This window comes from Lytechinus pictus, chromosome 4 (genome assembly GCF_037042905.1).
Source record: "Lytechinus pictus isolate F3 Inbred chromosome 4, Lp3.0, whole genome shotgun sequence".
In the NCBI taxonomy this organism is placed as follows: Eukaryota; Metazoa; Echinodermata; class Echinoidea; order Temnopleuroida; family Toxopneustidae; genus Lytechinus; species Lytechinus pictus.
In genome coordinates, this window is record NC_087248.1 from 19,508,347 (window position 1) to 19,533,495 (window position 25,149).

At 36.7% G+C, this 25,149-nt stretch overlaps 1 protein-coding gene across 1 annotated transcript in view; it reads left to right on the plus strand.

Moving 5' to 3' along the window:
• The window catches only part of LOC129259407 (dynein axonemal heavy chain 5-like), a 120,616-nt gene that overhangs the window by 66,959 nt on the left and 28,508 nt on the right, over positions 1-25,149 (plus strand). Inside the window, exons 61-74 of the mRNA XM_064098569.1 lie at positions 2,832-2,971; positions 3,501-3,754; positions 5,596-5,741; positions 6,837-7,083; positions 9,298-9,318; positions 10,470-10,520; positions 13,028-13,237; positions 14,595-14,836; positions 18,126-18,328; positions 19,254-19,491; positions 20,241-20,423; positions 21,152-21,307; positions 22,314-22,523; positions 23,698-23,843. Coding sequence (XP_063954639.1) covers positions 2,832-2,971; positions 3,501-3,754; positions 5,596-5,741; positions 6,837-7,083; positions 9,298-9,318; positions 10,470-10,520; positions 13,028-13,237; positions 14,595-14,836; positions 18,126-18,328; positions 19,254-19,491; positions 20,241-20,423; positions 21,152-21,307; positions 22,314-22,523; positions 23,698-23,843 — 2,447 coding nt within the window. The remainder of the gene's footprint in view (positions 1-2,831; positions 2,972-3,500; positions 3,755-5,595; positions 5,742-6,836; positions 7,084-9,297; positions 9,319-10,469; positions 10,521-13,027; positions 13,238-14,594; positions 14,837-18,125; positions 18,329-19,253; positions 19,492-20,240; positions 20,424-21,151; positions 21,308-22,313; positions 22,524-23,697; positions 23,844-25,149) is intronic.

The following is a 25,149-nucleotide window of genomic DNA, read 5'->3' on the forward strand; positions in this document are numbered from 1 at the left end:
TCTTCTCAAGTTCAGACACCATTCACATTCATGTGTATACCTTAATGCTCAAAAAACTATTTCAATTTTAATCACGGTATATTTATTAAAGTTTTATCAATGATATTGCACAAAGTCAGATTTAGTTCAATGTTCAATTTAAATCATTTCTTATTTTTTACTATTGAAGTTTCATCATTGTAATTCTACAAATTATACAAAATAAGTCTTTTTGTCTCACCTGCATAGCAGAGTGAGACTATAGGCGCCGCTTTTGCGACGGCGGTGGCGGCGGCGGCGACGGCGGCGTCAACACCAAATCTTAACCTGAGGTTAAGTTTTTGAAATGACAGCATAACTTAGAAAGTATATGGACCTAGTTCATGAAACTTGGCCATAAGGTTAATCAAGTATTACTGAACATCCTGCCTGAGTTTCATGTCACATGACCAAGGTCAAAGGTCATTTAGGGTCAATGAACTTAGACCATGTTGGGGGAATCAACATCAAAATCTTAACCTAAGGTTAAGTTTTTGAAATGTCATCATAACTTAGAAAATATATGGACCTAGTTCATGAAACTTATACATAAGGTTAATCAAGTATCACTGAACATCCTGCATGAGTTTCACATCACATGACCAAGGTCAAAGGTCATTTAGGGTCAATGAACTTTGGCCGAATTGGGGGTATCTGTTGAATTACCATCATAACTTTGAAAGTTTATGGATCTGATTCATGAAACTTGGACATAATAGTAATCAAGTATTACTGAACATCCTGTGCAAGTTTCAGGTCACATGATCAAGGTCAAAGGTCATTTAGGGTCAATGAACTTTGGCCAAATTGGGGTATTTGTTGAATTACAGCCATAAATTTGAAAGTGTGTTGGTCTAGTTCATAAAACTTGGACATAATAGTAATCAAGTATCACTGAACATCCTGTGCGAGTTTCAGGTCACATGATCAAGGTCAAAGGTCATGTAAGGTCAAAGAACTTTGGCCACGTTGGGGGTATTTGTTGAATTGCCATCATATCTCTATAAGTGTATTGGTCTAGTTCATAAAACATGGAAATAAGAGTAACCAAGTATCACTGAACATCTTGTGCGAGTTATAGTAGTTTTCAAAATCAGCACTGCTGCTATATTGAATCGCGTGATGCAGGTGAGACGGCCAGAGGCATTCCACTTGTTTATTTGTATTACTCAGTAATTTCTTTTTCCAACATTCAGTTAAAATTCCTAGATTTTTGATACCCCTAGTTTAATGTCTTTTTTAAAGTAAAGTCAAAGATTTTCACAGATATACTTTGTCATATAATTTCAGAAAATATGGCTTTATATAAATTCAAATGTTTGATTTTTCATCATTTCTGGTAATTATGTTATTTGCTGAACGTCATATGTTTAATTTTTGTAAAGTTCAGTAGTATTTTGTCTTGCACTTTTCAATGTTCAATATTCCTTTGAGCTACCATAATTGTTTTTATCTATTTGTCTAGTGGTGCTCTCATAAGTTTTTCATTTTTTTGGTAAGTCAAGGAGATACATTTTTCCAGTTGGCAAGACATGCATAATTTTAACAAAAACAGAAATCTTTAATAATTTGAAAAATATATGTATATATATTCAAGATTATAACATTTTTTTTCTTTTCCGAAATCAAGACAAAAATTTTCAATTCTTTTTTGTTTTTTTTCTTATTGCTACGGTATTTCATTTCATGGCATGCAAGTATAAGATATACATTGAAATTATTTGCATGTTCATTTTCCATTAAAGTTACTCATATGATGCCAAAAAGGAAAAGTTCAAAATTCTGATAAAATATTTTTTTCTTCAAATTTTTCCATCCTCTCCTGGTCTTCACATTTATTGTAAATATTGAATTATGTCATGGTTACGTTACTTCTTTTTAAATACTTTTATGTAAATAATGTTAGATGTTCAACTTGTCAAATTCTGGTTTTGCAGCTTTATTTTATATTTTAGTTTTTTACTTTTTGAAAATTGAGGACAATTTTTTGGAAGGAGAAAGTTTATGTAGGATTGTTAATTTGTCATTTACCTATTTTGTTTATTTCCTTTGACTTGTGTTTTCTTCAGGTGTTTTACATTTCTGTTCTGTCTAGACTTTAGTTCATTTGCATTTCTTTTCAGTACTGCCCTTGCAGTCTGGACTTAGGTTATTTGAGTTTAATGATATTCAGTTGTCATTCATTCATTCTACTCTGAATGCCTTTCCTGTGTTTCTCTTGTCATCTTCATTCCTTCTCTATTCTCTCTTCAGGTGTTCCACTCATTCCATCCCTCACCTGACTCCTTAGTTTCTACTTCCATTATTACATAATCACCAGACATCTTTGTCATCTCATCTCATTCCTTATTGGTTTATCTTATGAATTGGGTTCTTACATTTTAGTTCGATCCTTCCATTTTCTTTAGTTTGATTGGTTGTTATTTCTAATTTAAATATATATGTAAATTATACTGTGATCCAAAGTTAAGCTGAGGCAAAATAGCCCAGATATTAAACAGTGTACAACCAGACTCCTTCGGTTTAAGTTCTCTTCATTTTGCGTCTGCTTTATTCTCCTTCAGTTTGATGATTTAGAACTTCATTTATTTTCAACTCCAAACATATAATTTTCTTCAACCCTACACTGACAAAAATGAAAAGGTGATTAATGGATAAACTGAGAAGATATGGTATTAGGATTAATAGGGTAATCAGTATACATGTATATCTTCTCAAGTTCAGACACCATTCACATTCATGTATCTTGTACTTTACTTGCTCAGTCTAATTCACAATCTTTTCCTTGTTTGAATTTGTTTATTTTCATGTAGCAAAAACACTATTATGCTGATAGCCCAGGCAAACAGGAGCTGTTTGTAGGTCCGAGGACATTCCGACGGTTCATGGATTGCTTCAGATATATCTACAATAACAAGAGCAAAGAGAATACTGCCAAAGTAGGCAGACTCAAGTAAGACATGAATTTCAACATGCCTTTAGATTAAAGATTCTACTGAGTGAATCAGAATTAAAATTTACACCTCAAAACTGCCTGCTTATTTAAAGAAAAGAAACATGTCTTAAGCTGAATTATTTCATATATGTCTCAATTGAGCATCTTCTAAAAAATAATTAATGCAAATTTTTTATGTGGTACATACATGTACATACACTTGGAGATTCAGGAGATATTCTTGGCTGTGATGTTACATGTAAATTTGATTTGTGTCAAAGTAACGCTTGACTGCAATGAATGAATCCAGATCTCATTGAAGTAAAAAAAACTGCTGTAAAATTAATTCCTCAGTAAGTTTATAATTCAGCTTGCATTGTACTCAGCAGAATTTGATCAGCATCTGCACCGTCATGTCACTATAAAGGTTGTGGGGATAGAGAAAAACTGACTTTCTGCAGTTTTGGGGGAATGGGAGAATTCGGATGCAAAATAGTTCATAACCTATCTTTCTCTGATGTATATCTTATTTATCTCCATCCTGCAGGAAAGCCCTGAACTGCTTGGCCCGTACCTACAGCGACTGCAAGAACAAACGTCTGGACATCCGTCGCCTGCACACCCTCTACGAGGAGGCGAGCAAGAAGACGGCCGATCTCCTCCTGGAGCTGACGGCCAAGGCCACCATCCTGGAGAAGACGAAAGCCCAGTACACGGAGGCCAGTAACAGCCTCAGTGCGTTCCTTCATATGAATGAGGTCGAGAGCGATGAGGAGGTCGAAGATCAGCTCCTGATCAACGGTGAGGGGTTACTCTGTAATTGCATTAGACAGATTTAATTTTGATACCCGGGGAGTGTTTCGTGAAAGGACGTGTTGGACGTTTTAGCCGACAATTCTTTTATCGGACAGTTTCTGTTAAACAACACTTCTTAGCCAATCAAAATCAAGGAAATTTTATCTGACAGATTAATTTTTATTCCAGGGAAGCATTTTATGAAAGGACGTGTTGGACGTTTTATCCAACAATTATTTTATTGGACAGTTTCTATAGTGACAGTGCTTTTTAGCCAACCAAAATCAGGGAAAGTTTTCAGATCCGACAACTTGTTAGACATGAATTGATGAAATGCTCCCCAGGTGATTCAAGAGGGCATAGTTAGACAGTTAGTTTTGCAACGTGCTGTACTCGCTGCTATCTTCATTGTGAAGATCGTTGGAGCGTTGATCGGCATGGAGCTGTTAGTAATCAGCCAGTCTTGAAGTAAACCTCCATTTGAGAACACTATACCCCAGTTTCCCTTCTCATCAATTCTCTTCTCCAAGTACGACAAACCCTAACTGCCCCAAGCAAGCAATTTAAGTATCAAAACACCTGTTTCTTGACGTCGGTCCGAAGATAACACAACAGCCCGGCATATACAGTCACAGCAGGGGGCCACACACGATGGGATGCATGCGCAGTGCTGAGCGCGGTCCCTGCAAAGCATGCCGTCATTTTTATTTGCTTACTTTCCTTATTTCGAGGTCGATTTTCTTCGTTTGAAATTGAAAATGGACTAACATTGGATTACTGAATACAATATGCCTTTGAAAACGTGATTAAATATCGAATACAATAATTTCATTCCGAAGGTCCTACTACAGGCAGAGAAGTCTTACGTAATAGCACAGCTGTTGTTTATCTTTTCGTCCTTTGCTCAACGCTCATATACTGGCCTGTGGAGGTGAAATTGAGACAGCGGGGATTACCCCTGGATTACCTGGCCAAGCACGGTTGATAAGGGCTTGGAAATGATTTCTGGGAGATCCAAATGGAAAATGGGGTATAACACCGCAGTTTGCAATCTGAACTGCGGTCTTTCTCCAAACGGGGGTTTGACGTAATGAGTCGCACAGCACTTGCACACATTCACAGTACACAAACGCTACGCTGCTTTTGGCTACATCAGCATTGGTCCAAACATCTGCTGACCTCACTTCACACAGCAGAAGAAGGAGGCAGAGCCAACCTGCCAGGATCTTCGAACAGCAGCCGAAGCATACACAAACTGAGAATCATCAGGGTTTGTGCACTCAGATCATGAATCTGTGTCCTATGACTATGTCAATGGGCAGCTGGCGCAGTCTGCAGTGCGTTCGTATGTCCAGCAGCGCCCTCTTGAATCCTGGAAAAGATTACCATTAAGTTGTACACAGAACATCATGGGCATGATTGATAACACACTTTGCTATCCTGGTTAACTCTTGAAGGATAGAACCACTTAAATTTTTTTTTAAACAGTTTTTCCCAAATTGTATATCCCCTCTTGGTCTGGTCCCCTCTACTCTTTCCTCTTTAAACATATATCTTGTCATAGACTTTCTGCCTTTCACATGGTTCAAGTATTCAGCTTTTCTCTTCTTTTTTACTTTCTCTAAACATCCCTACTAGTGTAGTGCACCTAGTACCCTATTAACCCGTTGAATACTGGATGATTTCGCTATAACACCCGTTTTCTATTGACCCCATCCCGCTTATATGTGGGCTCAGTTTCCAACAGGTTAACTAGGATATTTACTTTTGATCTTCATTCATTGCGAAAATACATATTTGGGGGAAAAACAGATATTATTGACACAAAGAAATCTTGATTCTTCCAGATGAACGGGACGAGTACGATCGAGAGTTTGATCGTATGAGGGAAGAGAATCTCAAATCCAGGAAGGTTGCTATCGAGGAGGACCTGGTTACGGTCAGGAAGAAAGTAGACGAGTGTCGAACTACTCTTCAGAAAATACATGATCAGGTAGGACTGTAAACTCATTGGCCTGTTCTCTGAATGCTGGTTTAATGCAAACCCTGGGCCCCGTCTTACAGAGAGTTACGATTGATCCAATCAACCACAACTATGGAAAGCCAGCAATGTCAACATCTAAAATACATGTTTGCTCAAAATATTTACTAGATATATATCTTCATGCATTCACTGTTTTCTTGACAGTGCAGTATGCTTCTTTTTGTTTTCAAATGACATTCATTGTGCAAATTTCCTGCAGAAAAAAAATTATGATGTGGATGGATTTCCATATAGTTGAGGTTGATGGGGTTGATCGGATCAATTGTAACTCCTTGTAAGATGGGACCCAGGTTTAAAGTTGTAGTTTATCTATGGATAGCCATTGTGACACTAATCTCTAACAGGGCAGGTTGCATTATCAGTTAATTTGACACTCAAATCAATTATGACCGTCTAGGATAATAATTATAATTAGAATAGAATTCTTCACCAATAAAGCATGAGGGAAAAGTACAGTGAACATAAAACAAATACAATAAAATCATAATTTTTACAGTTTTCCATACTTATAGCATGGAGTTAGGCCATGGCCAAAGTTGAACTGGATTTAAGAATAAGGGCCACTATGAAGTCAACATAATTAGAAATTTAAAGTGGCAATGCTTTGGTAATATTCATTACTACAACTTACATGTACATGCATGTATATGATTATAGAATATGAGGAATAAGCTGTTTGTAAATTTATGTTCAGTTCAAACTTTCAATCTAAAAAAAAGAAAGAAAAATTGAAGACAACGTGACTCTACTCAGAGTATTTCTAACATTCTATATGCTGAGAATGATATGCCACTCTGACCTTTAAAGGAGTTCAGGAATATAACAATTTGTAACTTGCATATTTTTTATTAATATGAAAAGATTGAATTGTCTTGGAAGGAAACGATTCGTAACTAAAACTCCAATAACAGTGGACATTTCTTTGTATATGTTGTACGACTACATGTAGGTGATGTAATTCACTGTGACTGTAAACATCAATTTGATTTTCGAATTCATCTGTACATTTTGCATAACTATACTGTACACTTTGAATGACTATAGGTGATGCAATGGAAGGAGAAGGTTGACCGTCCTTGCATCGAGCGTCTCAAATCATTCACCAACCCCCCTCCTATCGTCCTACAAGTCATGGAGATGGTCATGGCTCTCCTTGGCAAGAACAAACCTCTAGGAAATCAAGGAGATAGAACCTTACACCTACCCTCCAACGAAGAATCATCCATGATCTCAGGAAGACAATCGACGTCATCCAGCGGTGGCATGAAGAGCCCTTCCAAATGGAAGTCAAGTGAGTACATTCCAAAATTCATTTTTGTTTATATATCTATTAGTTTAAGAAATTTTGATTCTCTGTCCAATAGAATGGCGGAATTGGCATTTGTTAAATTGATAGATATATAAAGCTTACAGAATATACATATTTACCATACCCGCTTTTTATTGTGTTGGGTAATATGTTGCTTTGGTACTAACAGCATATCATGGCAATAATTTTAGGGAAAATATTGCAGAGCAATCTGCTTCCTCAGTTCATGTCCAATGCTCATTAGACTCGGCACACATCTTGGTCTTGGAGTGAATACGGGAAAGACATTATTTCTTTTATTGCATTGGGTACTGTGTTGCCATGGTAAACACTTGAGGGAAAATATTGCAGAACTACTGCTTCTTCAGTTTTTGCTCATGAAACTTGGCACAAACATTGGTCTTGGGTGAAAATGGGCATTAGATTTTTAAATGTGTCAGCTACAGAGTTGCCATGGTAAAAATTATTGCAATAAATTGGAGAAAATTACTTGATGCCGTCATGTTAGGGCATGGATATACATTTGTGTTTCTCTAGTTCGAAAAAAAAAATGTTATACTTGCTGAAAGACATTTTTTAATTTCAACCTATATGTAAAATGGTAAAATAGAGATGTTGCAGGCAGTCTATGTTGGGAGCAACCCAGAGATGTCTTAACATTCGATTCCGGGGAGCGTTTCATGAAAGGACTTGTGGAGGTTTTATCTGACAGTTTCCTTAGCAACAGTGCTTCTCAGCCAATCAAAATCAAGGAAAGTTGTCAGATCTGACAATTTGTCGGACAAAAATGTTGATGAAATGCTCCCCAGTTGTTGTTACTAACAACCCAAGCCATATGCAAAAATAACTATTTCCCCAGCTCGATGCAGTATAGTTCAATGTCATGTATGTTGCCTGCTTCTTGTAAAAGTTATATGTCTGTAATTACATGTGCGGGATGGAAGCTTTAAGTGTCATTCGTTGATAATTCTCTTGCAAATTAGACAATGGTGGGCATGAGTGGACCGAAAGCTTCAGAGAAATCAATAACATTAATAATAATTATAATAATAGGCATTTATATAGCGCCATCTATCTAAAAATATTCTGTTCCGAGGCGCGTTGTTATTATTATTACCCCAGCATTTGCTCGAGCTGCCTCATGCATTCAAGGAATTAATCCTGCCGGGTACCCATTCACCTCACCTGGGTTGAGTGCAGCACAATGTGTATGAATTTCTTGCTGAAGGAAATTACGCCATGGCTGTCTGTCTTACATTAATATGTACTGTACGTGTAATAGATATAATATATCAAGTTAAATGTGGAAGTATATGGAAAAGTCTCATTTTGCCTTGGTATTTTATTTGTTTGATTTATCGTACTAAGATATGTTGTGTTTTGACAGGCTGTTCTCAGACAATTTATTCAAATAAAAAGTTTTAAAGAAATCAAAATCTTTCGAATTTCAACATTTTTAGGTCATATCACAAACTCAAGATGCATGAAATTCTTATGAATAATTTAATGAATACATGTATTTTCCGTGTAATCTAAAGTTAATTTTAAAATTGTTGTGCTGTTAACTTCTTTGATACACAGCACACATTCACATTTATATTTTCCTGTTCGAATTGCAAAGAATTATTAACTTTTTTTGTAGAAAATTTGTTTTGGTTGTGTTTTTTTTCCTCCCATATTACTCAAGATTTGTGCTATTTGTAATTTAATATTTTATTAAAAGTTTTAATGCAACACCTATGCAATCTTTATACTTAAATCAAAACTGTTTACACCCTTTTAAAGCACATGCTATCTAATATTGCAACACGACAAAAGATCAAACAATACCTTTTTTGGCCATTGGGTTAACAAATTAGGGAAAATTCATGAATTCATTTGTACCAGGGAACCATTGTGTAGAATTGACAAACATTATCCAAATTATTAAGACACTTTGGTATTAAACGTCCATGGCATCCTTTATCTTGATTAGCTGTCGATCATTGTTCCCATGGAAGCTAACATTGATATCAGAGCTACTTTTAATTGTTGGTTTTATGCGCTCAGAGCCAGGCCAACAAATTGACAATGTATACTGCTGCTTCAGAATCTCTAGGAAAAGACAAGATTTCTAAGCATTTCAATCTTCTGCTAATTAATTTGAATCTTGGACTCTTTCTCATTACTTCGATGGCCTATTCTTACGTCACGTAGGAGATACTGGGTCCAAATCGAGTAAGTTTTTTTTTTTTAGAACTGTTGTAAATCTTTTGTCTTCTTAAGCTTATTATTTAAGTTTGATTCCCCTAGTGTTAATCTATATATATGAATTGCATCTAACCTGTGTTGTTTCAGTGCACTAATATGCCTGTCATTCTCCTTCAGAATGCACTAGTATATAAACTCCTATATCATTAGCCTTTTGCCAAGGCCTTACACTGTATAGTGTATAGGGTCTGATGCAGAAAGATGGCAATCACAAGTCTATATACTTTTTTCATCTGGATTCTAATCTTCTACCGATTCGGTGGAACCAAATTATAAGTCATATATCATGATGATTCAACTCAAACGTATTAGCAATTATTATAGACATTGTATAGCAGGATCGAAGCCCATTGTTTGATTTTTCAATTGTCGTAATTTTGTGCCCTAGTACAGAGGGATGAATATTCATGTATTTATACCCTGAGATACAAAAGGGTTACTAGATGGCTTGTGATCACCTGTTTTTGTTTTAAATACTGTGTAATGGTGAAAAAAAAAGAATTATATCTGTGGATTCTTGTAAAAAAGGCAAGACAGAATATGGAAAATAAATATTAATACATATAGGGTTGTAATCTCATTCCAATGACTTACAATTTCTGGAGTGCAATACCAAAACAAAAGCCACCAAGTTTGATTTCTTCAAGAATGTACAGGAAATAATTTTCCTGGTATCGTATCACAATTTGCTCCACATTTTTGAAAGACTGCTATGCATAAAGTCTTTTGCATAGCATATTTTTACATAGGACTGTACATTTAATACTTTAGTTGAGAGCTTTTCTCTTCTGACCAAAAATGCTATTCAAATTTGTAAAGCAAAATTATTCCCTGATGTACATATACTAGTTTACATCCACATTTGATAAAGTTTCTTTATTTTGATTTTTTTGAGATCTGCGATAATCTCATATTTTGTTTGATCCATGATTTGAACATTCAAAAGTTTGAAGTCAGTTGTTCTTTTTATGTCTGCTGTCAATTTCTTACCCATAATAATGATGGTAATGATTTCGATGGCCTTTTTTTGCTTGTTCTATTAAAAGCCATCAAATTTCAGGTGTTGCTGTACTGGTTGTCACTAACCTTACTACCAGTTTTTAATTTTTAACAAACAGCACCCTTACTAACCGGTGAAATGCCCAAAGAAGCTAGCAATTCTCAACCAGGTAGGTGAAAAGAAAGCCGACCGTTGCTGTTGTACATGCACACCTAGATGTTCTGGCATGCTTCTGGCAATTACACTCTTTAAATGAATTCATCGTTGTGAAATAGAAAACATGAAAAACAATAATTATGATATAATCTGTTTTCATTGTGGAATGATAATAGAATTGTTTACCCTATATCACCATGTGATAACCCTAATGATAATTCAAATAAAAATTTCATCATTCAAATAGAAGGGTTAAAAAAAAAATGAAAATCCATATTTCATTGTATTATGAAACACAAACCAGAAGTAGAAATCGTCCGAAAATTCATTTTGTCCAACTGATTGTTGGCCCGGCAGCCACTGAGCGGCTCCAGATGGACATAGCTCTATCCCTTTGAATGTTGAACGCAAAACAGGGTAGCAACAGCTCCCATCTTTTAACGTCTTTTGTTCTGACGTGGCCGGGGCTTGAACCCGCGACCTCCTGGTTGTGAGATGGATGCTTTACCAACTGAGTCAACGCACCAGTTACTGTAGTATCACCTTGTAATAGACCTGAAAAAGGACTTCTGGTAGCTCTCCAGTTATTTCAACAGCTACTAAAACTCACAAAAGATCACAACAGACCTTTTTCAATACTATCACATGGTGACATGTGGTTCAGGAGACCCTTCTTTTTGAATGATGCAATTTGAATTGAATTATCGTTTGGGCAATACATGACGTATAGAGTTATGACTTTCATCTTTGTAACTGCTTTCCTTTAGAGTATTTGTCAAGGCATGGGTTATTTTTCAAACTACACATCTTATGTATAATATAATTCACTAAATTCTTGCATGTGTGTCGAATTGGGGAGTGTTTGAGATTTTTGTTGTTTCTCCTTCCTTTTCCCTCTCATAAGGTACTTTTCAAGATGGATCCTTGCATCCACAAAGACCAACCATGACCTGTTCAACGGAAGTTGACATAATTTCACTTTCAGCCAGTTTGAAGTGGATTTAATGATTATTCTTTACAAATCCTATTGTTTCTTTCCAGTTTAAAGGTCTAATGTTAATTGACACTTCTCTGACAATCTTTGATTTTTTTCTCTCCTGTTGATGAAAAAACTAGCGTAATAAAGGTTTCCTTTTGTACTATATCTGCACAGCATTAGTCTTTTCTACACATGGGTCTCTAAAATGTGTATTGCACTTGATATCATTGTCTATCACCATATTTTGATTTATCATGTGATATGAATTTTGTTTTAAAGATGAATTATGGTAGATGACATGTATTACACTTTTTTGTACATATAAAAGCTGTGATGCATAGCATTATTATTTTGCAGTTGCTGAAGTAGTATGATATTTAAATTTTAGATTCCAAGTTTTGCGTAGAAATTCAAGGATGCTTGCTTGCAGTAGTGACAAAAAAACACATTAGTTGCATTCAATCAAGGAAATTATTTGTATCCGGTATTCGCAAGAATCTTTTTTCTATGTTTATGTTGCAATGTTTCATTTTTAGAATGCTACTGTAGTTGTGTGCTGAATGTGCTCTTCCCAAACACCAGTATGTCACCCCCCCTCCCCTCATGCCAGCGACCAAAGTAGCAAAAGTGTACTAGTAGATCCCTCATTAGGAGTATAACATTGTCTGGACGAGAACTACATCCTAGTCAGCTGATCATGTGTGTCAATGCAGTCGCCATAGAAACTACCAATAAAAACATTTCAGATCACAGGAAGTTGGTGATGATTTGGGGTGACCTGATTGAGAATCGCCCTTGTCACTTTCAGAGTTTTATGGTCAATTGCAAGGAATCTGCAATTCCCAAAATCGTTCGGAAGTCTTGCAGTTGCTTACAAATTATGATCATCTGCAATTGATTTGTAGGTCCCCAAATCAGTCATTCTTCTTGCAATCAATTTGCAATTTTTGTTATTGATTGCTGATCTAGCACTTGCAACAGAAAATATAAAATTAAAAGCTACGTGTTAACTATAAGTTTTGAATGTGCATGATTATTAGGAGCCATTTGCCAATGAGGTTCATTTAAGACCTTAGACAATTGATTTTAGTAGCTGTCATTGAAAACTGAAAACATTCAGTCGATTCCAGTAGGATTCTTGTAACCTTCCTTTATGTTGATAATTGCAATAATTTTCTTGATCAATTCAAAACATAACTGGGGTAGACAAAATTGTCGCATGTGGCCTTCTATAATAAAACCACATATTCAAACCATGGTTGACTGTATTTGATGAACCATTACTAATCATAATAAAAATATGGTGTGATTATTTTGAGGTGCTTAAATTAAAATAAGAATTACCACATCATATACCACAAGTATGAAATCAGTTCTTCAAGAAAAAAATATAAAAAGGAATTATTGTAGAAAAAGGGATGCTTTAAGGGAAGATTGGCAGCCAAGAAAACTGGAGACAGTTTTTATTGGAAGAGGAATGGCATTGCAAGTCTTTTAATACAATGTTGCTATAATTCTGATGTCTTGTTTTTGAATGACAGAGGGGAAAGACCAAGCTTCGGACAAGCAGAGATGGAAGCAGATCACAGTGCTCCTACAGGATTCTGTCAAGTTTGTTGATATGCTTCATGGTGTTCCTTGGCAGAACGGTCTCAAGCACAACATCCTGGCCAACGTAGAGTATTACCTTCCCAGTAAGAGCAAGGATGTTGATGGAGTCACTGGAGAAGGCTCTTTGCTTGACATCCCAGGTAGCTTCATCTTCTAGGAATCTGATGATGATGGTGGTGATGATGATGATGATAATTATGATGATGATGATGATGATGATGATGATGAAGATGATGGTGATGATGATGATGGTGATGGTGATGATGATGATGATGATGGTTATGGCGATGGTCGTGATGAATATGATGGTGATAATGATCAATGGTGGTGGTGATGGTGAAGATGATGGTGATGATGGTGATGATGATGATGGTTATGGCGATGGTCGTGATGAATATGATGGTGATAATGATCGATGGTGGTGGTGATGGTGAAGATGATGGTGATGATTAAGATAATGAATGATGATGATGGTTATGGCGATGGTCGTGATGAATATGATGGTGATAATGATCGATGGTGATGATGATGATGGTGACTGTGATGGTGATGGTGAAGATGGTGATGGTGATGATGATGACGATGATGATGATGATTGTGATAATGGTGAGAGGATGGAGACAGAGCTGCCAAGTAGTACGATTTTTCCGTATTTAGTACGTTTTTTGTATTTAAAAAAAAAAAATATATATATATATATATATATATATTTTTTTTTTTTTACAAAATCGAAATTTATTGAGAAAAATCATCTCTATATGTCTCTATTTCATGAAACGTACACAAATATGGTTATTAGATCAATGTAATTTCAGGTAACTTGTTTTTTTTTTAATCATTTTGTAAAAACCAGGGTGAGATATACACAAGTTTCAATGTTGTTTTTTTTTCATCTGCAAGAGCAGTGCACATTTTAGCTTGCATGCAGCTTGAGCGCCGTGATGGGCGAGTGCGCCAAGCATTTTATTACGAAATACACTTTTTTGGGGAAAAATACAAAATATTTATCTCACACGGTAAAAATACTGATTTTTTTGTCAAAATACTGATTTTGGGAGATAAGAATACTGAAAATGCAAAATACAACTTGGCAGCTCTGTGGAGATGATCATGATGATAATGGTGATGATGATGATGTGGATAATGATGATGATCATAATGGTTATGGTGCTGATGGTAATTATTGTGCTGGTGGTGATGATGATGGTGACGGTGATAGTGATGGTGGTGATGATGATGATGTTGATGATTATAATATTGATTATAAATCATATTTCTATTATTTGAAACTTTTTAAAACATTATTCAAGTATATATTGTCATTTCAGCTAATCAATCCATAATTTCATATATTATTTACAATTCATATCATTCACTCCTAGTTCCTATTCTCTGGAAAAAAAACCCATGCTGTTATATGATTCAGAAATCATTTTTACCCAAATTTTCTTCAGACTGGTAACCCCCCCCCCCTCTTGCAATCATTCTTCTACCCAGGTGGGCCAAAACTGCCCCCCTCTTCCCGACGCAGCCCCTCCCCAGGTGACGGTGCCCCCAACATCACCATCGCTGCTACCCGCTACAGCTCCGAGGATGCGGGTAACCTGGTGGCTTATATCTGCGCCTTGGTGGAGTATACGCATCACTGCGGACCGTTACAAGATCTTTTGAAACAGGTCAAGGAGCTTGAGGAACAACAGAGGGAGACAGAGAGGCTACAGAAGGAGAAAGACGAAAGGGTAAGGGTTCATTTCAAAGACGGTTGAAATTTGAAAGGTGATTTAGCAAGACAGAAGTGAAAGGGGAAGATTTCCTTCTAGAGTGATTTGGAAGTCCTTGCTATGATCACCCAATCCTTCCTTTATTTCATGGGTTCATTTATTGTGACATTGTGTTGTCAAAAAACATGGGAAATTATTTTTCTAGGATGATGTTTCCTTATAATGGTCCACATGAATGGAAACATAGTTTGTGAACGGTGTTTTAAAGTACATACAAGTTGTGATTCATTTTTTTTTTCTGAGGAACGCAATTCAAATCTGAAACATATTTCAAATTATGTCACCTGAAAATTTTTTCCTTGTTTGACTTCTGCCTAGTTACCGTCTAAGAAAGAAAGAAAGATAATCACCGAAGAGGAAACTAAATAAATTTACTCCAAAAACCTTGTTTCAAAATCAAAAGCATGTTGTTGTTTTTTCTCGATAAAATGTTTCTTTTTTTAATTGCAACTTGTCTGGAAGAATGTAAATGAAGTTTGGTTGGCATGATATTCCCAAATGATGAATGTTTTCAGTGTGATCAACAGACAGAAAAAATATTAAGAAATGTAATTGTAAGACTTATGAAAACTATTTTATTTTTTTATTTTTATTTTTTTGGGGGGGGCTACCGGTACTTTCTTTGCTTACCACCCCAAATGTGCTACATTATTTCACTTTACATTGAACCCTATGGGAGATTCAGGGGCAAATTTGTCTTGAAACCCCTGTAATTTTTCCGCTGTTTATGTGACTGCAGATAACAGGGAAAGAATTCTCAGGAGTTTTATTTTGTTGTTATGTGTGTGTGTGCATTTTCTTGTGCTTAACATCTAGAATGATTGTGAAAATAAATGATTTTCTTGTTTCTTACTTTCCTCTTTTCTTTTCTAAACTGCATGTTATGTATCCATGTACAGGATAGCCAATTGGTAAGACTGCATGCATTGAAAACAAATTAGTTTTAGCATATTTCATTAGACATCTTTAGTCTTGCCTTCACATATTTTTTCTTTTGTTTTTTAGTTTGTTCATCTAGTTTCAGGAGATTATTTTATCTAGAAAATACATTTAAAAAGTCCTTAAATATTTATCATTAAATCAGTTTCTTTTCATTTTCGTCAAGAACTGAAGTCTGGTGCATGTTTATATTCATTTTGCATGCAGAAGTGCAGTAGCCATTGACATTAGCACCAAATTTCTGTGAAAATTCAATATTCATATTTTTGATATCTAGAAGCCTCTCTTCAGCAATTAAAAAAATATTCTTAATAAAGGCTCTATCAGCAGTTATCCCTCAAAAACATGTATCCTGCAATTTTTAGCCAATTCCATGCTTCGTTAAGTCACAAAATTTGTCCTTTAAAACACAATTTCATTTATCATCCCTATCTTAATTTTTCAGGGCATGCACATTCAGATAATCTAGTAATGAGTTAGAATAGTGATAGACATATCTTGTGGATTTACTCGAACCTAAAGAAGGCTTTAATAGAGGTTTATCCTCTCTGACACCTTCTTCTGAATTAAATAATCTGCTTATCTTATGTGAATAAAAAGAAAGTCTTATCTACAGCATCTAGGTTTGAGTGAAACAATTATCAGTTTATTGGGTAGATTTTTTGAAGTATGGTATGTATAAATAGGGGATATGGTGAGGGATGACATGTATGTTCAGATGTTATCCCTCATGAAAATTTTCCAGTTTAGATTGCATAACAAACACTTCTATTGTGAGCCTCAGTTTTATATTCCTGGGGGCCGTTTCTTAAAGCTGTTCGTAAGTTAAGAGCGACTTTAAGGACGGCTGGTGAACCTTCCTTACGCGCTTAACCATCGCCAATGAATATACCATTTTCCACAAGGAAGGATCACCAGTTGTTCTTAAAGTTGCTCTTAACTTACGAACAGCTTTATGAAACACCCACCTGGACACTGTGTCTCCTTTTCATTAAAAAAAATACTTGTAAAACATAGAAACAGCTTACATGTAGAATGAAGTGCTTTGCACACTTTTACTATTAAAAATTGATATTTATTATGCTCCAACCCCCCCTTTTGGTAGTCGTGCGTAGGAAATTAAAAATATTCTCTTTAAAATTTTCACTATATTTCCTCCCTATTCCTGGCCTGAGAATTGGCTGATATGAGATTCTTTTTCCTCTTGGCCTCATATTCATAATCTAATGCCATCCTTGTAATATCATATTTTATTTATGCATTTTGAAATACGGATTTCCATTCATTAATTCTTTATACAAAATCATGTACTTCCATGAAATGGTTTTAAGGTTGTAAAGGAAGTGTTTTTTTTTTCATTTTTGCTCATTCTTTGAGGTTTCCAGGTGTTTTTGTTTTCTTGCATGAGATTTTTAATGTTTTGTTCAAGCAATGACCATTGCATGGTTTCTAAAAGACCCCGAACTTCATTGCATGTAACTTTTTAGGTAGTCAAACTAAAAAAATATTTACAAGATCATGCCCTCAGGGCACTTGTGCAATTTTGATTCTTTACCAAATTTGTGTATTTTCTTCAGATTTTTAAGAAGTATTTTAAGCATATATCATCATGCTTATAAACATATAAACATGAATATTCCAGCAATGGTGATCTTTCATGTGCACTTTTCAATATTTACATCATGTTTCTGTATAAAAAAAGACAATTTTTAAACTAAATTAAATTGAAAATTTTTGAAAAAATTCAAATGGTCTCTTTTTAAGATTGAGTAGAAAAGAAATTTGTTTTCTTTGATCCTTTGGAATATTGGACTTTCGGAAGAACCTTTGAAATGATAAGCTGTCACCAAATGTATAAACCAACATTTAACATCTTATTACTTTGCTGTGAAAGTATAATATCATAAAATTATCAAGAAGTGACAACACTTGTTAACACTTTATTGCATAGCCCTGCATTACTCAAGTTTAGACCAGCTGATTATGTGCAAGAATCTCTGACAAAAATCTCCCATAGACTTTACCTGGTAACTACACTAGAATTATAAATTCTGTTTCTGAGGCTGATCTTGACTTGAATCGACTGAAATCAGAAGCTCTGCTTTTGTTTTTTGTTATTTTAGAAGTAATGATAATAAGAATAATATGCAAATTATATTGTGCATAATATTAATGAACTCTGTGTGCTTTACAATTATTTATTATATAAGAAATTGAACAATCTATTGATTGGAGTTCATTAGATTACAATGTTATTCTACACCATACTATCAAACATCTAATACATTAATGAATTATATGGATTCAGGATGCAAAGGAGGCTAGCAAAGAGGCGGAGCCTGCCCCGGAGCCTGAGAAGGAGTACACTGAAGCCGATATCCCTATTCTCCAGGAGGAGGTCACCGAGCTCCAGAGGCAGTTTGATGCCTCCGTCGTCGAGAAGCATTCTCTGGAGATCGAACTATCCGCGAGCAATGAGAGACTCCGGGCAGCAACTAATATGATTGTTAGGTAATGAAAAATACAGGTTTATATAGCACTCCTTTATTTGGTGTTAGTGTTGGAGGCTGCATGTTAGTAAAGAGAGACTCGGGGCAACAACTTGTTAGGTAATGGTGTTCAAAAATTGTATGCAAATGATACACATTATTGAAAGCCTTAGTAAGAATTACACGAGGTATCGTTGTAACGGCTCTAACACGCTTGAGGCATAGCCGAGTGCATTTGGACCGTTTCAGGGATAATAAACAAGTGTGGCTGTTGATCAGTCCATTCGTGATAGATTGCTTGTGCTGACCTTTCAGAGCTACTGCGTGATTGGATCTGGGAAGAGTTTCACGAAAGGATTTGTCAGATGTTTTATTTGACCATTCCCCTGCAGTCAGACTCTTAGCCAAACAAAATCAAGGAAACTTGTCAGATGACGGATATTGATGAAATGCTCTCCAGTGACCCATTGCACAAAGTTTACATTTTTCTATGATTGACTGCAAGGTACAATCAATCGTGAAAATCAAGCGTATGATTAATCGCTAACTTTTTTTTAAGGGACCCAGATCCAACTGATAGATGGGAAGTAGGAACCTTGGCGGTATTTCATAGTGCTGTTATGCACAACTCTACCCATGACCCAACATGTTCTTAGGTGCTAAATCAGGTTCAAAGGGATATAATTATTCTTTTAGCACAAGAAAGGGTCACCAGTCAGGTGTAAATTCAGACATGATTTATGAACAGCTTTGAGAAACCGCTCCAGGCATAATTGATGAAGCTTGGTGTGTCTTTAAGTTAATTAGCTTCCTATTGTGTTAATCACTACGTTTAAAAAAGAAAAGTGAAGTATGTCGTTTGAAGCAGTATACTGGCAAATAATTATTTCCTACATTTATTCAAATGTTTCATTCATTCTTTTTACCCCACCAATAATCATCTGTAGTTTGCAGCAAGAGAAGGAAAGATGGCAGACGTACGTAGACGAGAACGCCGACAACGAATGGTTGCTAAGCAACTGCATGACGGCCGCTGCATTCCTGACGTACTGCGGCGGCATGACCTCCGACTCCCGTCAACGCATGGGAGATTACATCAACCAAGTCTGCGTGGATACGGGATTCCCGATCCCCAAACGTCGCGTTCTCAAAGACGTGTCTCTCATCCACTTCCTCTACACACCCGTGAGTACCGACTACCCTCGTTGAATATATGTACCCATTGGCCTTAAGTGAAAAAGGTTGTTTTGAGTCTGTGTTTTGTAACCAAGGTTTATGCACATTTCTTGCAATTATTTAGCCTAATTCAGCAGGTATATTGAGAAACTCCAATATAATGAATCTTTACTTTTATCACAGTGCGCTATTAAAATTGATGCTTTTTACCAAGATCACTGCATGAATGAATCCACTGTTTATGTTAATCAATTTACATAAACACTGGTCTCAATTTGATAAGAATACATGTACCTGTTTTCTTGCCTTTATAAAACCCCTTCTCAAGTATGGAATGGGCTGAAAATTTCAGGATATAATCTCTGTATGCAGCTTTCTGATAATTAATCATGAAAAATGTAAGATAAATGCTCAAAGGAACATTAAAAAAAAAGAAACTCCCATATTTTATTTATTTATATAGAAATCTGAGAATATAAATATTCAGAAAATTCATTTTGCCCAATTGATCATGGGCCCGTAGCCGCTGTGCAGCGCCAGATTGATGAGGCTCTATCCATGTAATCGTTGAACGCCAAACAGGGTAGCAGTAACTCCCATCTTTGAATGTTCTTTTGGTCTGACGCGGCCAGGATTTGAACTCCCGACCTGTGAGTTGTGAGACGGACGTTCTACCAACTGAGCCAACACCGGTGTGTTGATTTAGATGCACTTTTAACCAAACAATATGAAATTTTGTATCTTGATTGTCTCACCAGTTTGAGATTGAATCCTTGAAGACGTTGAAGCTACCTAGCACACCCAACTCACAGGACAATGCTTGCTTTGTGATGCAAGAACATAGCTCCACGGCTTGGTCTCTGTTGTGTGATCCTACAAGCAGGATCCTGGATTGGATCAAATCTTATCTCACTCAACAGCTGGTCATCATCAAGTATCATGTAAGTGATTATTGTCTCACTAATTTGTTGATTTTAAAATGATACCATACACTGGTAGAATTTGCTGATTTAAAGATATACCATACAAGTAGCGTATATAGATCTAAAAATACCCTACAAGTAAAATCATGGAGTGGATCAAATCGTATCTTAATCAACAACTGGTCGTTATCAAGTTTTACGAAAGCCATCATTTTGTCAATAATTTGTTGATTACAGATATCGTACAATGCGTACTTAGCGTGTTGTATGCAAGCAAATGGGAGGCTGAATGTCAAACATTCGTACCTTTGCACACGTACGGTCGGATGCAGATAAGATGTGCGTTTGAGGGATTTTGCTTTTTGCTCCCGATCATCTTTCTAATTTTCCTAGACAACATAAGGGGATAATCGATTATTATTATTTGTATTTTCACTGACTTCCGAGGCGCTTTACAACACAAATAGCGAATATTTTTATATTTTGCAATGGCACGACATTTCACATTCGGTGAAAGAAAGAGACACCCTTTTTTAGCTGTTTCATAGGAATATTTATTTTTGTTCATCATTCACCTGTAATTATTATTAAAATTCATGTTATATTTGTTGATTGTTATTTTCAATGGTTAAATATTTGAACAACATGTTGATATAAATGCTATTAGTTGTCAAAGAATTAAAAACAAAATATAGATACACATTAATTAGCTCTATATACTTTACCCCGGCTCTTAAAAAATATAGGAGCTTAGAGCACAGCTGGAGACTTGTTTGACTGAAGGGACTCCACTCCTCTTGATGGATTGTGACGTAGACAAACTTGCCGAGGATCCAAGATTCTATAGGTTACTAAGGAGCAGACTGGCTTTTATCGATGGAAAGGGCAATTTCAAAATGATGGTATGTATGCTGATTTGGATTGTGATGATGGTCGTGATGATGATGGTGATGATGATGATGGTGGTGGTGGTGGTGGTGGTGGTGGTAGTGATGATGATGATGATGATGATGGTGGTGATGGTGATGAAGATGATGGTGATGATGATGGTGGTGGTGGTGGTGGTGATGATGATGATGATGATGATAATGATGATGGGATGGTGGTGATGGTGATAAAGATGATGGTGATGATGATGGTGATGATGATAATGATGATGATGATGATTCTAATGATGATGATGATGATGAAGATGATGATGAAGAGGATGATGTTGATGGTGGTGGTGGTGATGATGATGATGATGATGGTGATGATGATGATGGTGGTGGTGGTGGCGGCGGTGATGATGAAGATGATGAAGCTGATGATGGTGATGAAGATGATGAAAATGATGAAGATGATGATGATGATGTTGAAAATGATGATTCTAATGATGATGGGGATAATGAGCATGAAGGTGATGATGATGAGCCTTTGGTGGTCTCTACAGACTGGATTCACTGTATTACAGGAACCTGATTATAAAGTCCACCTGATTAGTGTTTCATGAAGCAGTTTGTAAAGTGACAAACAACTTGAAGCATGACTGGAACATGACCTCGGGTGCTAAGCCAGCTACATACTTAGGTATATATCATTTAGCACAAGAAAGGGTCACCAGTCATATGCAGAGTCATTTGTAACGTCCACACAGCTTTATGAAACACCAACCTGCTCATTGAGACCTCTTTTCATGTTTCCCTTGGGTATGGTCTTTATGAACAGGGCCCCATTTCATAAAAGTTACTATTATGGTAACTTTGTCATCCAACGGTAACTACCATGGTAACAATGCTAAGCAGCCAATCAGAATCGAGTATTACAGGGTAGTTACCATTGGATGGCAAAGTTACCATTATAGTAACTTTTATGCAACGGGGCCCAGGTGTGACTGAGGTTAACATCTTATTTGAAATTGATCTTCAGGTGGCTGACCACGAGGTAGAGTGTCATCCAGGATTCCGTCTCTACCTGCATACCACCTGCCAGCCTCACTGTGTACCTCATGCCTTGGCTGCGTATACCAGTGTAATGTACTTCTATCAGACCAGGGACGACTGTGAGGAAGAGCTTCTAGATCGCTTCATGACCTTAGAGAAGGCGAGACTTGAAGAGGATAGGATCACGGCCTTGAAGGTACAGTAAACTAGAATCACAAGGTGTTGGGGTGGTTTCTCAAATCTGGGGGGTATCATAAAGGGGTATGATTAATAGTTACAAATGATTGTGAATAAGAGCTTTTTGATCGTTTCATGACCGTACAGAAGGCGAGACTAGAAGGGGATAGGATCACAGCTTTGAAGGTAAGCTAGAATCTCAAGGTCTTGAAGCAGTTCCCTATTCTTTAGGAAAAGGAGGGGGGGGTAGCATAAGGGTAAGGGTTATGGTTAATAAATACAATTGATTGTGAGGAAGAGCTTCTAGATTGGTTCATGACCTTAGAGAAGGCGAGACTTGAAGAGGATAGGATCACGACCTTGAAGATAAGCTAGAATCTCAAGGTCTGGGAGCAGTTCCCTATTCTTTAGGGAAAGGAGGGGGGGGGGGGTAACATAAGGCAATGATTAATAGTAACAAATAATTCTGAATCATGAAAATGAGACTAGAGGAAGATAGGATCACAGCTTTGAAGGTAAGCTAGAATCACAAGGTTTTAAGGTAATCCTGGGGGAAGTGGGTGGTATCATTAACGGATTTATAGTTACTGATTATTTGGAGAAAAAGCTTCTACATCGATTCATGACCCGATGTTGGCTAGACTTGAAGAGGATAGGATCATGACCTTGAAGGTAAGCTAAATTCTCAAGGTCTGGGGGCAGTTCCCTAATCTTGGTGGAATGGGATGGTGTCATTAAGGGTTATGATTGATAGTTACAACTGATTGTGAATAAGAGCTTTCGATAATCTCATGACCCTAGAGAAGACTTGAAGAGGATAGGATCACACACTTGAAGGTTACATTGAATCATCAGGTCTGGGGATGGTACCATAAAGGGATGTGATTGATATTTACAACTGATTGTGAGAAAGAGCTTCTAGATCGGTTCATGACCATAGAGAAGGCGAAACTTGAAGAGGATAGAATCAAGGCCCTGAAGGTAAGCCTAAATCTCAAGGTCTGCCATGAAGGCAAAATCACCCATAGGCCTGATATATTTTCTACTCCATTTTACTCTCATTTCTTGATAATTTGTATAACTCCTATGCTGACCAGGAATGGGATCTCAAAGCAGTTTGTATCTTGTGGAAAGGGCATTAAAGAAAAATTGTTATTAATATTATAATGATGATGATTTGATTTCTTTTACAGGAGAGGATTTCAAACATGAAGCAACTAGACCAGCTTGAGGATCAGATGCTTGAATGCTTAGCCTCTGACAACAGGCTCCTCAATGACCTCACTACTACAAAGAAACTGGGTGACATGAAGAAGCATTATGATGAAACAGTTGAGAGGTGAGTCTAGTAAATACAGGCTCGTTAGATTAAGTTTGTTAGACTGATACCTTACCTTACCTTACCACTGTTCCTTCTCTTTAAAGAGGTTGGATGTCATGGTTTTCCATCTGTCTCTGTCCAGTGCTATCTTGCAGCATTCGTTTATCTTTCTGCCTGTCATCTCTTCAATATTTCCAAGCCAGCTTTTCCTTTTACGTCCCCTTCCTCTTTTGCCTTCAATTTGTCCCTCCATGATTTTCTTTGACAAAGATTCATGTCTTCTAGTATGGCCATAATATGAGAGTTTGCGTTCTTTTATTGAACTGATACAGATTTGACAATTTGGTTACTGGATGATGATACCACTATTGTACCGAGTTATGCAATTACAGCAATGCTAAAAACATACAGCGGAAAATAACTAAAAAGTCATTATTGCAATATGGAAATCTCTTGTTTGAATTTACCAGGCACAAAAATTGATTTTTTTTTTTGGTGGGCTAGTTTTCACGATCTACTCCTGAAATCTCCAACATTGTATATGAAGCTTGGGATGTTTTGGGGCTCTTTTGATAATTCCAGGGACGAAATTGCCTAGAGCCCCTATATACCCAACCAGGGGACCGTTTCATAAAGCTATTCGTAGGTTAAGAGCGACTTTAAGAATGACTGGTGAACCAATACACGCGAAACCATCGCCGATGAACATTGTGGTGTATACCATTTACAAGAAAGGATCACCGGTCGTTCTTAAAGTCGCTCCCAACTTACGAACAGCTTTATGAAACACCCACCAGACAGGGTATCCCAAACCCCTTTTCAGAATCCCCATTAAAATTCTCATTGGTGTCTTGCATCTTCACAGCAGAGATGGTGTTGTGGAGATATGCCCATACTCTTCATCATTTTACATTGTGTGATAGTGTGAGATTCATCTTGCATTCATGACAATTGCCCTCACCCCTCCCTCCACTTATGCAGGATTCAATGCATCCCCCATCCTCAAACCCAACCCTCCTACTCTCCTGTTCCACTTGCTTCTTCCATGTCTTCTTTGGCCGACCCCTCCATCTCCACCACAAACTCAAAAGACCTTCATAAAACATGGCCGTCCTTCTCTCCCTGGCACCTGTCCATATCAACGTACACCATTTTCCTTTTTGATCTGGGGCTTGTTACAGAAAGAGGTGTAACTGAAATTATCGGCAAGTCCTGAATGCGTGCGTTTGGTTGGTTGAAATCAAAGTTGCGTATGCTTTTTTGAATTGTGTTTAAATACAACCCTTCCTACAACTGGCTCCTGTTCTAGCTGTTGATTTCCTTT